The sequence below is a fragment of the Chelonia mydas genome, chromosome 6 (assembly GCF_015237465.2).
Source record: "Chelonia mydas isolate rCheMyd1 chromosome 6, rCheMyd1.pri.v2, whole genome shotgun sequence".
Classification (NCBI taxonomy): Eukaryota; Metazoa; Chordata; order Testudines; family Cheloniidae; genus Chelonia; species Chelonia mydas.
The window spans coordinates 14,123,387-14,138,195 of record NC_051246.2 but is presented as its reverse complement, the minus strand read 5'-3'; the positions used below and the strand labels follow the sequence as shown (position 1 = coordinate 14,138,195).

At 50.5% G+C, this 14,809-nt stretch overlaps 2 protein-coding genes across 8 annotated transcripts in view; both read left to right on the top strand.

Annotated features, from left to right (window-relative positions):
* LOC114018225 (zinc finger protein 227-like) overlaps nt 1-14,809 on the top strand; it is a 98,559-nt gene that overhangs the window by 28,432 nt on the left and 55,318 nt on the right. The gene's annotated exons all lie outside the window — the stretch shown is intronic.
* LOC122466318 (zinc finger protein 239-like) lies at nt 5,167-14,289 on the top strand. 4 transcript variants are annotated; one of them, XM_043549443.1, is made up of 4 exons: nt 5,167-5,407; nt 5,933-6,059; nt 7,568-7,684; nt 11,689-14,289. In XM_043549443.1, the coding sequence occupies exons 1-4, from the start codon at nt 5,384-5,386 to the stop codon at nt 12,858-12,860; spliced, it is 1,440 nt and encodes a 479-aa protein (XP_043405378.1). In that variant the 5' UTR covers nt 5,167-5,383; the 3' UTR covers nt 12,861-14,289. The 4 variants fall into 4 exon arrangements, with proteins under 4 accessions (XP_043405378.1, XP_043405377.1, XP_043405379.1 ...); XM_043549442.1 differs by having other exon boundaries at nt 5,168-5,407; nt 11,686-14,289; XM_043549445.1 differs by lacking the exon at nt 5,167-5,407 and adding an exon at nt 9,402-9,926 and having other exon boundaries at nt 6,041-6,059; nt 11,686-13,744.

Here is a 14,809-nt window from a genome sequence, read left to right as displayed (position 1 = left end):
CTGTTTGAAGCATGTTTGGTTTGGTTTTACTTGTAACTCTTTCTATCTTCATTCCTTATCCTTGAGCTCACATAACCTTGTATATATTTTGTTAATAAATTTAAGTTCACTATAAATGAAGTCCGTGCTGTGTTTTAAAGGGAAGGGTGCATTTTCCCCAGATAAGTTAGATACGATGTGCTTTGGGAGCTTTACAGGAAAAAGCAAACATTATTAGTTCTCTGAACTGTCCAGGAGAGAGCTGGACATTACAGAGCGCACTGTATGGGGAAAATTCAGGACTAGGAGTGTGTTGGGGGCACCTTGGTGTTTGTGAACAAGGCTGGGGAAAGTCAGCATGGGGCTGTAGACAGGCTGTTGGTGTAAGGGACGATTTTAACAGCCCAGCAAAGTACCTAGGCCACTGCCAGTAACTGGAATATTGATTATTATGCTTATTGTTAAAAGCAGCTGCAAGGCGTTTGTAGCAGCCTTAGCATAACTAGGCAGGAGGGGCAAGGGAGTGACCACGAGACTTGAGCATGATCCGGCACCATCCTGTCTTCTTTCAAACTGCTGAAGTAAAGGTTTTGAAAGACAGGGCATCTATCTATATCTGACTTCTGGTGTGTTTGTCTGGATCTACAATATTGCAGACTTTGCAGCAACATATTTGCAACAACATAACTAACGGCTTGAAACTTGTTTAATAAACTGCTTGCTTAGCGGTTATTGGTGATTGACAAGCGATGTGATACTTACTAGCATAAAAAGGTGAAAAGGTCTCAGTTGGGTGGACTCTGCTGTGAACCCATCTTAAAGTCAGTGTAGTGAGGAGGCTGCCCCACTCGGGGGAGAGAAGGGTTAAAGCAGGCCAGAAAGTCTGCACAGATGGGCAGCCAATCAGAAAGGGCCTGTGGGCAGGCAATCAGGGCCAGCCTGGGCCCTATAAAAGGGCTGCTAATCAGATGAGAGATCAGTCTCCCCCTGACCAGCAAGGGAAGAGGACTGGCTCCTGGTAGAAGGAGCAGTACCCTGGATAGAGCAGGAGCTCTGGCTGACCCCTGCCAGACTGCAGGCCTAGATACAAGGGCTGAGTGGGTGCAAGGGGTATGGGAAAGTGACCCAGGGAATGAAGGCAGTAAAGGAGAGTGGAGGAAGGCAGCAAGCAGCTGCCAGTCAAGGGTCCTTGGGCTGGGGCCCAGAGTAGTGGGTGGGCCTGGTCCCCCACCCCCCTTTGCCCGACTGGCTGCTAGAGGGAGTGGCCAGCTAGAAGGACTGCAGCTTGCACCTGTGAGATGGGTTAGACTAAGGGGCCGCAGTTCGGCATGGGGCAAAACTGAGGACAGCTGATTCCCATGGAGAGGGGGAGACCTAGTTGGAGACACAGCCAGAGGGTTGTGCTCTGAAGAGGATGCTGCAAGCTGAGGAGCAACGTGGGTCCCAGATGGTGGAGAAGGCAAGAGCAGGCAAGTCACTACCCACAAAGGGCACTCCAGGGCTGGAGTTGAGCTAATTCCCAGGAGCAACTAGCAGGAGGCGCCACGACGGTGACTCTCGACTTGCTACAGTCAGCAGCAGCAGACGGTAGGCAGGTCACCGGAAGGCTGCTGTTGACCACTCCAGACCTTTGGGGTAACAATTGATTTGGGGTGCTCTATAACCTGTTGTGTTTGTATGTGCTTGTAACTAAATAAAGTAGAAGCTTTAAGTGAAAGCACTCTTGTGTTGTACAGCTGGTGCCAACCATCTGTACCCAGCAACACGTTAGCTCTATCTCTTATCTTCTCTCATTTTGCTAAAAGCCCCATCTGGTTGTAGGACATACAACACACAGTGTCATAAATATAAAGGGAAGGGTAAACCCCTTTAAAATCCCTCCTGGCCAGAGGAAATCTCCTCTCACCTGTAAAGGGTTAAGAAGCTAAAGGTAACCTCGCTGGCACCTGACCAAAATGACCAATGAGGAGACAAGATACTTTCAAAAGCTGGGAGGAGGGAGAGAAACAAAGGGTATGTGTGTCTTTATTCTGTCTTTGCCGGGGATAGACCAGGAATGAAGCCTTAGAACTTTTAGTAAGTAATCTAGCTAGGTACGTGTTAGATTATGATTTCTTTAAATGGCTGAGAAAAGAATTGTGCTGAATAGAATAACTATTTCTGTCTGTGTATCTTTTTTGTAACTTAAGGTTTTGCCTAGAGGGGTTCTCTATGTTTTGAATCTAATTACCCTGTAAGGTATCTACCATCCTGATTTTACAGGGGGAATTTCTTTATCTCTATTTACTTCTATTTTTATTAAAAGTCTTCTTGTAAGAAAACTGAATGCTTTTTCATTGTTCTCAGATCCAAGGGTTTGGGTCTGTGGTCACCTATGCAAATTGGTGAGGCTTGTTATCCAACATTTCCCAGGAAAGGGGGGTGCAAGTGTTGGGAGGATTGTTCATTGTTCTTAAGATCCAAGGGTCTGGGTCTGTAGTCACCTAGGCAAATTGGTGAGGCTTTTTATCAAACCTTGTCCAGGAAGTGGGGTGCAAGGTTTTGGGAAGTATTTTTGGGGGGAAAGACGTGTCCAAACAGCTCTTCCCCAGTAACCAGTATTTGTTTGGTGGTGGTAGCGGCCAATCCAAGGACAAAGGGTGGAATATTTTGTACCTTGGGGAAGTTTTGCCCTAAGCTGGTAAAGATAAGCTTAGGAGGTTTTTCATGCAGGTCCCCACATCTGTACCCTAGAGTTCAGAGTGGGGGAGGAACCTTGACACACAGTGTCTTTCTTTGTTCTTACATATTAGTATATAAGAATATCAAACTGAAACCTCTGTCTCAGGCTAACAAACAAGCCTATATACTAAAAGTAGGCATTTTGGGAAAACTTGCCCCTGAACCACTAGCGGTAGCCTCTGAAAAATGGCTAAAATGACTTTCCCAGCTTCACGCAGGGGGTTAGGATAAGAAAGCTGGTTTCCAGTGGCCACTCCAGAGTGTTAACCACAAAGCCTGCTAACCACAAAGCAGTGCCAACATCCCTCATATAGGTGACCTGTGCAATGTTGCAGGGATGACTCATGCCTCCTGACATGCCTGGATGCCATGGTGAAAAACATTGCAGAAAGTGCTATGTAGGATGTCATCAAGAAGCGAATTGCCAGGACTCCCTCCAACCAACAAATCGCCACCTGCTTGAGCGGCTCCTTGGAAGGTGAATTTGGAAGAGATAGGGGAGACTTTGCTTCGCTCTGGACTCATGCCCACAATGCTACACGATGACTGGAGAAGGATATCGGCTGCCACTGGACATGGTGGGAGGAACGCCAGGAGCTGGGAGTCCTGATGCCCCGGGTGAAGAACATGGAGCACACACTCATGTCTCTGGCTGTTAGAGTAATGTGGGGAGGACTCTGACGGATGCCATCCTCTGCCAGTATTGTATATATGAGCATACACTGGAAGGCTGCCTGGCTCCCCTCTCAAGCCAAGGTCAAGCAACCACTCAGGATGGGTGAGGGGGTGGAAGGTATAAGAGACACTAAAAAGCCAAAGAAATGCCTATCCCTGACCAAAGCATAACCTCACTGCCTACCCTTCCCACAGGGTATAAAAGAGGTGGTACCAAAGCCCCCAGGCCCAAGACCCTCCAAAATGGAACATGACCTTACATTGTAAGGGGTGGGACCAGAGGCGTGCGCTTAAGGTATATTTGGGCTTGTTAAGGAGGAGAAGGTGGGAACAGGAACACTGGGAAAAGGCCCTGTGGTGTCAGAGCTATGGATATGCTTGCCTAATTAACCCCAATAAACATGGCGTTGCCTGCATTTCGGACTTCTGGTCTTCTGCTTTCTGTCTGTGTGACAAGAACCTGGCAAAGGGAAAGCCCTTAACACCCAATTCCCATTTTCAAAAGTGACAAACCCCTGAGGTGCCTGAGTCTCCGTGAAAGCCAATGGGATTTAGGACCCTATGTCATTTTTGAACATTTCACCCCTGCTCTGGCAGTTTCTGTTATCTGACAATGAGCTCAGCTGTAGAACAATCACAAGATACTGGGCTGGAGGCAGGAATTGCGTGGGCGTGGGCGTGTTACTTGTCCTGGGTTACAAAGGAGGCCAGAAGGGATGGGCAAAATGGCCCCTTCCAGCCTCACACTATTTTCAAAGGTTTTATTTGCCTTTAAAAATGAACCTGTGAACTAAAACAAAAGCAGAGTAAATGAGTCCTTCCATCAACAGTAACTAGCACAGCATTGCCCACGGTGCATGCCCGAAAATAGTGAGCCAAGCCTCAAAAAATCAAGGCCGGTGAAAAACCATGAGACCTTACAAAATAGATTGTATTTGCCTTATTGTTTCATAGCCAGTAGGGGGCTGATTTCCAGGATTTTCTCTCAAGCCTTATCCTTTTTTAAAAAGACAAGTGAAGATTTTGGCATAAACAATTCTAGGAGCTGGGAATCTAAGGAATATCACCCAAATATCACAAGGCTCATGCCGCCGCCGCCACCACCCCTTCCACTTTGCAAATGGCTCTGGCGTGAGGACATGGGCTGTCTGGGGCCGTCGCAGTGACTGACCAAATATGTCTTGTTTCAGAGTAACAGCGTGTTAGTCTGTATTCGCAAAAAGAAAAGGAGGACTTGTGGCACCTTAGAGACTAACCAATTTATTTGAGCATAAGGTTTCGTGAGCTACAGCTCACTTCATCGGCTGCATACTGTGGAAAATACATTTTTTCATGGTTTCTGTGTATAAAAACATCTTCTGTATTTTCCACAGTATGCATCCGATGAAGTGAGCTGTAGCTCACGAAACCTTATGCTCAAATAAATTGGTTAGTCTCTAAGGTGCCACAAGTCCTCCTTTTCTTTTTGCAAATATCTCTTGGGTCACCACCTCCCTGAGCTCTTGCCTGTTCTCCGCTGGCCATGCCACTTCTTGCCCCAGCTTTATTCTTGTGCAAGACCCACCAGCTGCTCCAAGCCTGAGCAAGTTAAGCAGCTGCCTAGGTCAGTAGATTCGTGGCAAGCTACGACGTGCTCCGGCCTCAACGAGCTTGCGGGGCGCAGACTGTCGATCCGCGACCTGGTGCACATTCACTGTTCCTTCATGCGCGTTGATCTGGTCCTCTTTGGAAGGGACCGAGCCCAAGGCGCATTTATAGATGTTTCACGTGCAGCTGCAGGGTTCACACGGTGTGCGCCTGGCCTACGCACATTAACACAACGACCCTGATCCCCACCGCAGGGACTGCTGGCTCCGCCGGGTGAAACGGGAAATCCCCCGCCCGGCTGCTGGAGCTGGCGGCGCAGGCGCGGGGCTGGGCGGGAGGCGGCCCGGGGAGGCACCAGCCGCGGGGCGGGAGATCGCTGCCCGGGCGGAGGAAGCGGCCGGGGCCGGAGCCGAGCCCGGCGATGGCTGAAGCGGGGCCGGCGCAGGTAGGACGCGGGGCGGGGACTCCCCGGCCGGGCACTGGCTGGTCCCGGCTGGGGCCGAGGGGGGCCGGGGCCGGGTCCCTCCCGCGCTAGTGACCCCGGGGCTGGGGGCTGCCGCAGCCGGAGCGCTGGGGCCGGGGAGCGGCGCTGGGGGCCCCGGGCCGGGCGGACACGCGGAGCCGGGCCGAGGAGCCCCGAGGCGGCCGAGCCGGGGCCGGGAGCGGGGCCGAGCACAGGCCTGGGGCGGAGGCGGGGACTCCGGCCGGGGGAGGAGCCTGGTCCCTGCCCTGGGATTCGGGCCCTTCCCAGCGACCCGCCCCAGAGCCCCGTGGGGAGCCGAGGGCGACTCCTGTCCCCGGCCAGCAGGGCCCGAGTCCCCGGGGGGCTGTGCGGGGGGGTCTCCCTGGGTCACAGCTGCTGGGCTGGGGGTTCCCCGGGAGCCGCTGCCCTAGAACCCATGTCCCCTGCTGAGAGCCCGGGCTGGGGCTGGAGCGGAGGGTGCTGAGTGTGTAACGCTTGTGCCAGCAGCTGCGGGTGGCGTTTGAGGACGTGGCTCTGTATTTCAGCCGGGAGGAGTGGGAGCTCTTATCCCGGCCAGAGAAGCAGCTGTACCGGGACCAGATGCTGAGGAATTACCGGGCCCTCGTTTCCTTGGGTAAGGACCAATTTATCTCTACTCATAGCTGTCAAATGTCTGGGTTCCCTTGATGCCACCCCTGGCATGTGCCACCCTATGGCTGAGTAGTGGCAAATGACACCCTCTTTCAGTTCGGCTTCTTGTTGAAGAACTCAGGGCTACAGAGCCTGGGGCTAATCTTAGTGTAACTTATTTACTTGCATTACCTACCTCACCTCAGTCGTGTTACAGGGCTGGTTACAAACAGCACAGGAGCAAATAAGGCAGGGAGAAAACTCTTCTTCTCCTTGTAACAGCTCCCCACCTCCCCAAAAAGAACGAACATCACAAACTTAACGACCGTGCAGTTGACCAATACTTGCATCCTAAGCAAAAGAACTGATAAGTCTGTGAAACGGTGACACCCAGTGACACCTGCCGTGTCTAAGTCCCCAAAGCAAATTGAGACGGGTCATAGACATTGCTGCTTCAGAGTATGAACTGAACTTGCCTTGTGGGAGATGGAAGAAATTTCCTCTAAGGAAGGTTTATTTCATTATTCTCCTCTTGGGATCTCCTGCGCTTTCCTCTCAAGCAGCATCCGAGATCCCCCATCATGCCAGGTGCTGTGCAGACACACCTTGACTGAGATCGGGGTCCTGTTGTGCTGTTTAGCTGTTAGCACTCAAGAAAGAGAACTCGGAGTCATGGTGGATAGTTCTCTGAAAACATCCACTCAATGTGCAGTGGCAGTCAAAAAAGCAAACAGAATGTTGGGAATCATTAAGAAAGGGGTAGATAATAAGACAGAAAATATCATTTTACCACTATATAAATCCGTGGGACGCCCATATCTTCAATACTATATGCAGATGTGGTCGCCCTATCTCAAAAAGGATATATTAGTATTGGAAAAGGATCAGTAAAAGGCAACAAAAATTATTAGGGGTATGAAACGGCTTCCGTATGAGCAGAGATTAATAAGACTGGGACTTTTCAGCTTGGAAAAGAGACAGCTAAGGGGAGACTGAGGTCTATAAAATCATGACTGGTGCAGAGAAAGTAGGTAAGGAAGTATTGTTTACTACTTCTCATAACACAAGAACTAGGGGTCACGAAATCAAATGAATAGGCAGCAGGTTTAAAAGAAATAAAAGGAAGTATTTCTTCACACACTGCACAGTCAGCCTGTGGAAGTCCTTGTCAGAGACTGTTGTGAAGGCCAAGACTATAACGGGGTTCAAAAAAGAAGCAGATACATTCATGGAGGATAGGTCTGTCAATGGCTATTAGCCAGGATGGGCAGGGATGGTGTCCCTCGCCTCTGTTTGCCAGAAGCTGTGAATGGGAATCCAGGAAATGGATCACTTGATGATTACCTGTTCTGTTCATTCCCTCTGGGGCACCTGGCACTGGCCACTGTCAGAAGCCAGGACACTGGGCTTTGGTCTGACCCAGTAGGGCCATTCTTTGGTCTGCACCAACATATAAATGAGTCCCTGTCCCCAAAACTTTAGTAATAAAACTGATTCTTTCCCCCCAAACAGGCTATTCAGGTTCCACACCAGATTTAATCCACAGAATTAAGGTAGGGGAGGCAGAGCTCTGGATCCAGGATGCCGAGGACTCCAGGGAAAGCTCAAGGCCTGAGAGCCCCTCCCAAGGTGAGTCATCATAACCCAGTCCCTTCTGATTTACATACCTGCTAGTGGAGAGCTCCTTAATGTAGAAGGCAAAGGCCAAGTGAGATCCACTGGCTGGGAGCAGAAGGGGACAAATGAAGACTGGGAATTAGGGGCCAGTGTTTATCTGGGAGGGGAATGAACCACTGGGAGAGCTCCTCACTGGAAGTCTGTCAGTGGAAATGGAGTGTGACTTTCTCAAAGCTTTGTTCTTCTTCAACCAGGAGGTAGGAATCACGGGGGAGAGATTCTTTGGCTGCAATAGACGGGAAGCCAGGCTGGATGGGCACAATGAGCCTGTCTGGCCTTGATATCTATGAATCCTGGAAATCCTAGAAACACAGAATTAGAAGGCACCTCAGTAAGTCATCTAGTCCAGTCAGTCCCCTGCGCTGAAGCAGGACTAAGTATTATCGAGTCCATGCCTGACATGGTCTTAAAAACTTCCCATGATGGAGATTTCACAACCTCTCCAGGTAATTTGTTCCAGTGCTTAACTACCCTTACAGTTTGGAAGTTTTTCCTTATGTCCAACCTAAATCTCCCTTGCTGCAATTTAAGCCCATTACTTCTTGTCCTGGCCACAGTGGATAAGAACAACAATTTATCACCCTCCTCTTTGTAACAACCTTTTATGTTCTTGAAGATTGTTATCAAACCCTTTCTCCCCCTCCCCCGCCCCTGGCCGTCTTCCCTTCTCCAGACTAAACAAACCCAATTTTTTTCAATCTTACCTCGTAGGTCATGTTTTCTAGACCTTTAATAATTCTTGTTGCTCTCTTCTGATCCTCTCCAGCTTATCCACATCGTTTCTGAAGTGTGGGGCCCAGAACTGGACACAGTATTCCAGTTGAGGATTCACTTTGTTGACTCACTTAGTTTGTGATCCACTATAACCTCCGATGGTTTTCTGCAGTACTCCTTCCTAGGCAATCATTTCAATTCCGACCATTTCTCCATTTTGTCAAGATCATTTTAAATTCTAGTCCTGTCCTCTAAAGGGCTTGCAACCCCTCCCCAGCTTTGAATCATCCATAAACTTTATGAGTGCACTCTCCATGCCATTGTCTAAATCATTAATGAAGATACGGAATAGAACCGGACCCAGGACAGATCCCTTTGGGATGCCACTCAAGATACCCTTTCAGCTCATTAGAGAACGATAAGAACCACTCTCTCAGTGCAGTTTTCCAAGCAGTTGGGAACCCACCTTACAGTAGCTTTGCCTTGGCTATATTTCTCTAGTTTATTTATGGGAAGGTCATGTAAGACAGTATCAAAAGCCTCACTAAATTTGAGGTGTGACATCTACTGCGTCCGCCCAGTCCAAAGCTTGTTACCCGTCAAAGAAGGATGTTAGGTTAGTTTGACATAATTTGTTATTGACAAATCCATGCTGACTGCTAGTTATTACTTTATGTTCTTCTAGGTGCTCACAAATAGAATGTTTGATTACTTGGTCTATAACTCCCTGAGTTGTCCTTATCCCGTTTCTGTACCTAGGTACTATATTTGCCCTTTTCCCATCCTCAGGTCTCTCAACCATCCTCCACACATTCTTAGAGATAATCCCTAATGGCTCAGAGATCTCGTCACCCAGTTCCTTAAGTATTCTAGGATGTATTTCATCAGTCCCTGCCAACTTGAAGACCTCTAACTTGTCTAAGTAATTCATAACTATTTTCCTTGCCTATTTTAGGTGCAGATCCTACCCCATTGACACTGATGTTGACTATATTAGTCAGCCGATCACAGCCAACTTTTTTGGTGAAAACTGAAACAAAAGAGGTGTTTAACTGTTCGGCCATTGCTGCGTTTTCTCTTATTCTCTTTCCCTCCATTTAGGAATGGGCCTAGGCTGTCCTTGTTTTCCTCTGCCTTCCCATGTATTTGTAAAATGCTTTGTTTTTTCCCTTTATATTACTGCCTAGTTTAATTCGCTTTTTTGCCTTGGCCTTTCTAATTTTGTTCCTACATGCTTGTAGGTTTGGTTTTTTGTTTGTTGTTGTTTTTTTAATATTCATCCTTTGTAATTTGACCTAGTTTCCACTTCTTGTATGACTCTTTTTTGAGTTTCCGGTCATTGAAGATCTCCTGGTTCAGCCAGGGGGTCTTACTATCATACTTCCCATCTTTCCTACTCATTGGATATCTGTGACCTACGATGGGACCTAAAAATGATGGGGCCTCAAAGCTGTGACAGAAATGGATCAGAGATGGGGAGGTGATGAACTTGGAAGAGATGTGGGGTGATGGATGTGATGGGTTGGATCACAGAAACCCCCTTGGGGTTGCCAACTGATGTGCCAAGGCTACTTCTGAACCTGCTTTCCCTGCCCTGGCAGCTTGGGACATCAGTGCCCTGCCTGGTTTGAGCCAGACCCGCTAGCCTGCTGCAAACCCAGACCCAGGTCTTAACCATGCCCCCTAACAGCTGTCGGCTTAAACTGAAAGCAGCTTAAGAAGTGTTCCTGTCTTTAACACTCAGATGCCCAACTCCCAATGGGGCCCAAACCCCAAATAAATCAATTTTACCCTGGATAAAGCTTATACAGTAATCACTTATCACTGTAATGCTCTAAAACTGCCCCGTGTGCCAGGCAGCTGCTGCTCGGGGCACAAACGCACATGGGAGCCAGAGGAAATTATCCTGTGTAGCACGACTTGGAGTATCCTGGTGTATGGGCTGGGTATGAGGGAGAGGGGGTGGGATGGCCTTTGTCACATCCCCCTTTCCTCCTGCTCTCTCAGTGGCACAAAATCATTGTCACTTACATTGCTTCAGTGTCAATGCTTAGCACAGCCCTCAGCCTTAACATGGTCTGTGACTGTCTGTAGATCAAGGGCCTGCTGGGTGGCAGCCATTCACCCCTTCCAGCTCAGCAGTGTCACTGATTGGCTTGTGACACAATACAGACCTGTTTTTTAGGTTACATCACACAAACCCTGACTGAGTGGTCATCCCCTCAAACCTCCCCCCAGCCCTCTTGAGGTTTTAGTTTAGTTTTGCACAAAGAGTGAAAGAGGCTCAGGGTAGATGACATCTTTAGAAGGAATTCCTTGAAAAGGACTCACTCCTGCACAGGAATAAGCTACGCTGATGTGAGCAGCTTTATACCGGTCTCAATATGTCAACGAGGGGATTGTAGATCCTAAACTGGTTTCAAACCAATATCGTTTAAACAGAGCAAATACTGGGGAACAAGAGACATGCTGTAAAACAAGAGACAGTACAGAACCAGCAACATGTAAATAAACCCCTCTGATGGAAATAAAACCAAAATCAGTGAAAACAAAACCCGGATCCTGTGTGTTAGCACTTAGAGCCCCTTGTTCTGGGTGAGGGCTCCATTGTGCCAGACGCTGCCTGTATCCTGGGCAGGCTACAATTTAAGCATCGAACAAGACCCAAGAGGTGCATGGCGCACGTGGGAGCAGGTGCTAGGTGCTGCACAAACAGCATAGGGTAGAACCACCCTGAGTCAGGCTGCAGATTTGTGTCAGCATTTCCCATCGGAAATTACGGAGCAGTTGTAGTAAATTTAGTAAAATTTAGGTCACTAAATTTACTGTGACTGCTCCATGATTTTTCACAAAACCTGCCCTCCTCCTCGCCCTGCCCAGGAACCTTCCAATACTGCAACCCTAACCACAGGCTGATGCAGAGGCGTTGAGGCAGGCTGGAGAAGATATGAGTGGCAAGTCCATTCACTGAAGTTTGCCCCACCTCCCCCACCATCATGACTGGGGGCGGGGGCAAATCTGAGCGGCACTGTAAGCCCGCAGGCCAGGTCTCAGTACCCAGAGCGAGGCTTTGGGTCCAGCCCTGTGGGACAGGAGCCACCATTGCTGGGTGAGGCACCCATCCAAAAAACAGTCACAGACAAATGGGGAAATCGCTCCATCCTTGAAATTTTTCCTTCCTTGACAAATCTGTAGCCTTAACTATGAGCTAAGACTGGGATTACCTCTGCTCTCTCCAGCAGGGCTCGGGATACTGGGGGGACCGAGGACACCGTCTGAGTGTGGGGAGAGCACAGCAGGAACGCAGGATCCCACTGCCCACAAAAGGATCCATGCACAGGACGCAGTCCGTCCCCCGAATAAACTCAGCAAGAGACTCCCCATGGGCCAGTGTCCCTATCGCTGTGCTGACTGTGGCAAGAGCTTCAGGCAGTCCTCAATCCTGAGAACACACTGGTTTACGCACACTGGGGAGCGGCCGCACCACTGCTCTGACTGCGGGAAGAGCTTTGCACAGAGCTCAAACCTGAGAGCACACCAGCGCACGCACACCGGGGAGCGACCACACCGCTGTGCTGACTGCGGGAAGGGCTTTGCACAGAGCTCACACCTGAGACTACATCAGTGCACGCACACTGGGGAGTGGCCATACCACTGTGCCAACTGTGGTAAGGGGTTTAGTAGTGCCAACACACTGACGCTGCACCAGCGCACACACACCGGGGAGCGACCGCACCGCTGTGCTGACTGTGGGAAGAGCTTTGCACAGAGCTCAAACCTGAGAACGCACCAGCGCACGCACACTGGGGAGCGGCCGCATCGCTGTGCTGACTGTGGGAAGAAGTTTTCACGGAGCTCAAACCTGAGAACGCACCAGCGCACGCACACTGGGGAGCGGCGGTACTGCTGTGCCAACTGTGGTAAAAAGTTCGGTAGTGCCAACACACTGACACTGCACCAGCGCACGCACACCGGGGAGCGGCCGCACCGCTGTGCTCACTGTGGGAAAAGCTTTGCAGAGAGCTCAAAGCTGAGAATACACCAGCGCACGCACACCGGGGAGCGGCCGCACCGCTGTGCTGACTGTGGGAAAAGCTTTGCAGAGAGCTCAAAGCTGAGAATACACCAGCGCACGCACACCGGGGAGCGGCCGCACTGCTGTGCTGACTGTGGGAAGAGCTTTGCACATAGCTCAAACCTGAGAACACACCAGCGCACGCACACCGGGGTGCAGCCACACCACTGTGCTGACTGCGGGAAGAGTTTTGCACGGAGCTCAAACCTGAGCAGACACCAGCGCACGCACACCGGAGAGCGGCCGTACCGCTGCGCTGACTGCGGGAAGGGCTTTGTACAGAGCTCAAGCCTGAGAACACACCAGCGCACGCATCAGGGAGCAGCCGCACCATTGTAATGATTCTAGTAAAAACTTCAACAAAACCAATGCACTGATCAAGCACCAGGGCACGCACACTGCCGGGGAGGACATTCCGGTGCATTGGCTGAAGCAGGAGCTTTGCACGGGCCTCCTCCTTGCTATCACATCGGTTCATTCACAGCCGAGAGCGGCCATACAGCTGTGCTGGCTGGGGCAAGCACTTTGCTAGATTGGCCAACCTCTCAGCACCCGGTCATGCACCCCAATGCCCTTCTGCCACCTGCAGGGCCTCAAGGGCTTCTGGCAGTCAGTGGGCCTGACACAGCTCCAGCAGATGCAGGTCAGGACATAGTCCTGTCCCCAGGATGCCCAGCAGAGAGATGCGAGGGAGGGGGACAGGGAAGGGGACTTGGCTTAGCAGTGTGTGGAAGAGCAGACAGGTGGAGTGTATTTAGAGCAGATGGTCACAGCCTACTGCATTAGGTGGGATCCAGCCAGGTCTCTCTCTTTCTGTCCCACACTCACTCACCCTCTCCCCCTCCCCGCGTCTCAATGGGACGAAGCTAGGAACTTCCCCCACACGTCTACCTTGGTTCCAGCCAGAGGATTACTCTTGGATGACATCTAGAGGTGGGATTTGCAGTCCTGTCTCAGCATGGATTGGGCTGAGGGGCAGGACAACCTAGTGCAGGGGTGGGCAAACTTTTTGGCCTGAGAGCCACATTGGGGTGTGAAGCTGTATGGAGGGCTGGGTAGGGAAGGCTGTGCCTCCCTAAACAGCCGGGCCCCCACCCCTGAGGGCCCCTCTCAGAACCCCCGACCCATCCAACGCCCCCTGCTCCTTGTCCCCTGACCGCCTCCTCCGGGGACTCCAACCCCTATCCAACCCCCGCTGCTCCCTGTCCCCTGACTGCACTGATTCCACCCACACCCCGAGCCCCTGACAGGCTCCCCAGGACTCCCATGCCTGTCCACCCCCCCCCCCTGCCGTTCCCCATCCCCTGACCGCCCCCAGAACCTCTGCCCCATCCAACCCCCTCTCTCCCTGACTGCCCCCCCCCAAACCTCCGCCCCATCCAACCCCCCTGCTCCCTGCCCCCTTACCATGCTGCTCAGAGCGGCAGGACTAGCAGCCGGACCCCCCGGCCGGAGCCAGCCACGCTGCCCATGCAGCGGCGTGGCTGCGGGGGAAGGGGGGCAGCGGGGGAGGGGCCGGAGACTAGCCTACCTGACCGGGGGCTCAAGGGCCAGGCAGGACAGTCTCGCAGGCCAGATGTGGCCCACAGGCTGTAGTTTGCCCACCTCTGACCTAGTGAGTGTGATTGAAAAAAGACTCAGGAACTGCTCATGCCTTCTATTCTAAATAGAAATGTAACAAAGAAGAATTATGTACCTAATCTGTAACAGAGGTCTGTCTAACCCAGTGTTTCTTTCCTATTAAAGAAGCTGATGCATTCACACAGCATGTGGAGAAGCCAATGTAAACAGTGTAACCAATCAAAATGTTCTCGGGCCCAACTGCCCATGAGGCCTGATGAACTGTGTGACTGGCAGGTGCACAGAGAGAGTTTCCCATTACTCCTGGGGGAATTCTGCGCCTAAAAATTCTCCAAACAAAATTTTAAAACTCTGCATATTCTATTTGTCAAAATAACACAATATAATCACACTGGTTTCAATTATTTTGAGAATTTATTTCAAAATCCCTGTCAGCAAGTATGTCTGTAACAATACAAAAAAGATTCAGTACTTGTGGCACCTTAGAGACCCACAAATTATTTGAGCATAAGCATAAAGTGAGCTGTAGCCCACGAAAGCTTATGCTCTCATAAATTTGTTAGTCTCTACGGTGCCACAAGTCGTCCTTTTCTTTTTGCGGATACAGACTAACACAGCTGCTACTCTGAAAAAAGATTCCGTTAGTGTGTTTTGACGAATAGATTCTTTACGAGGCATATTAACACAGAACTTTGAGTAAGAATTCA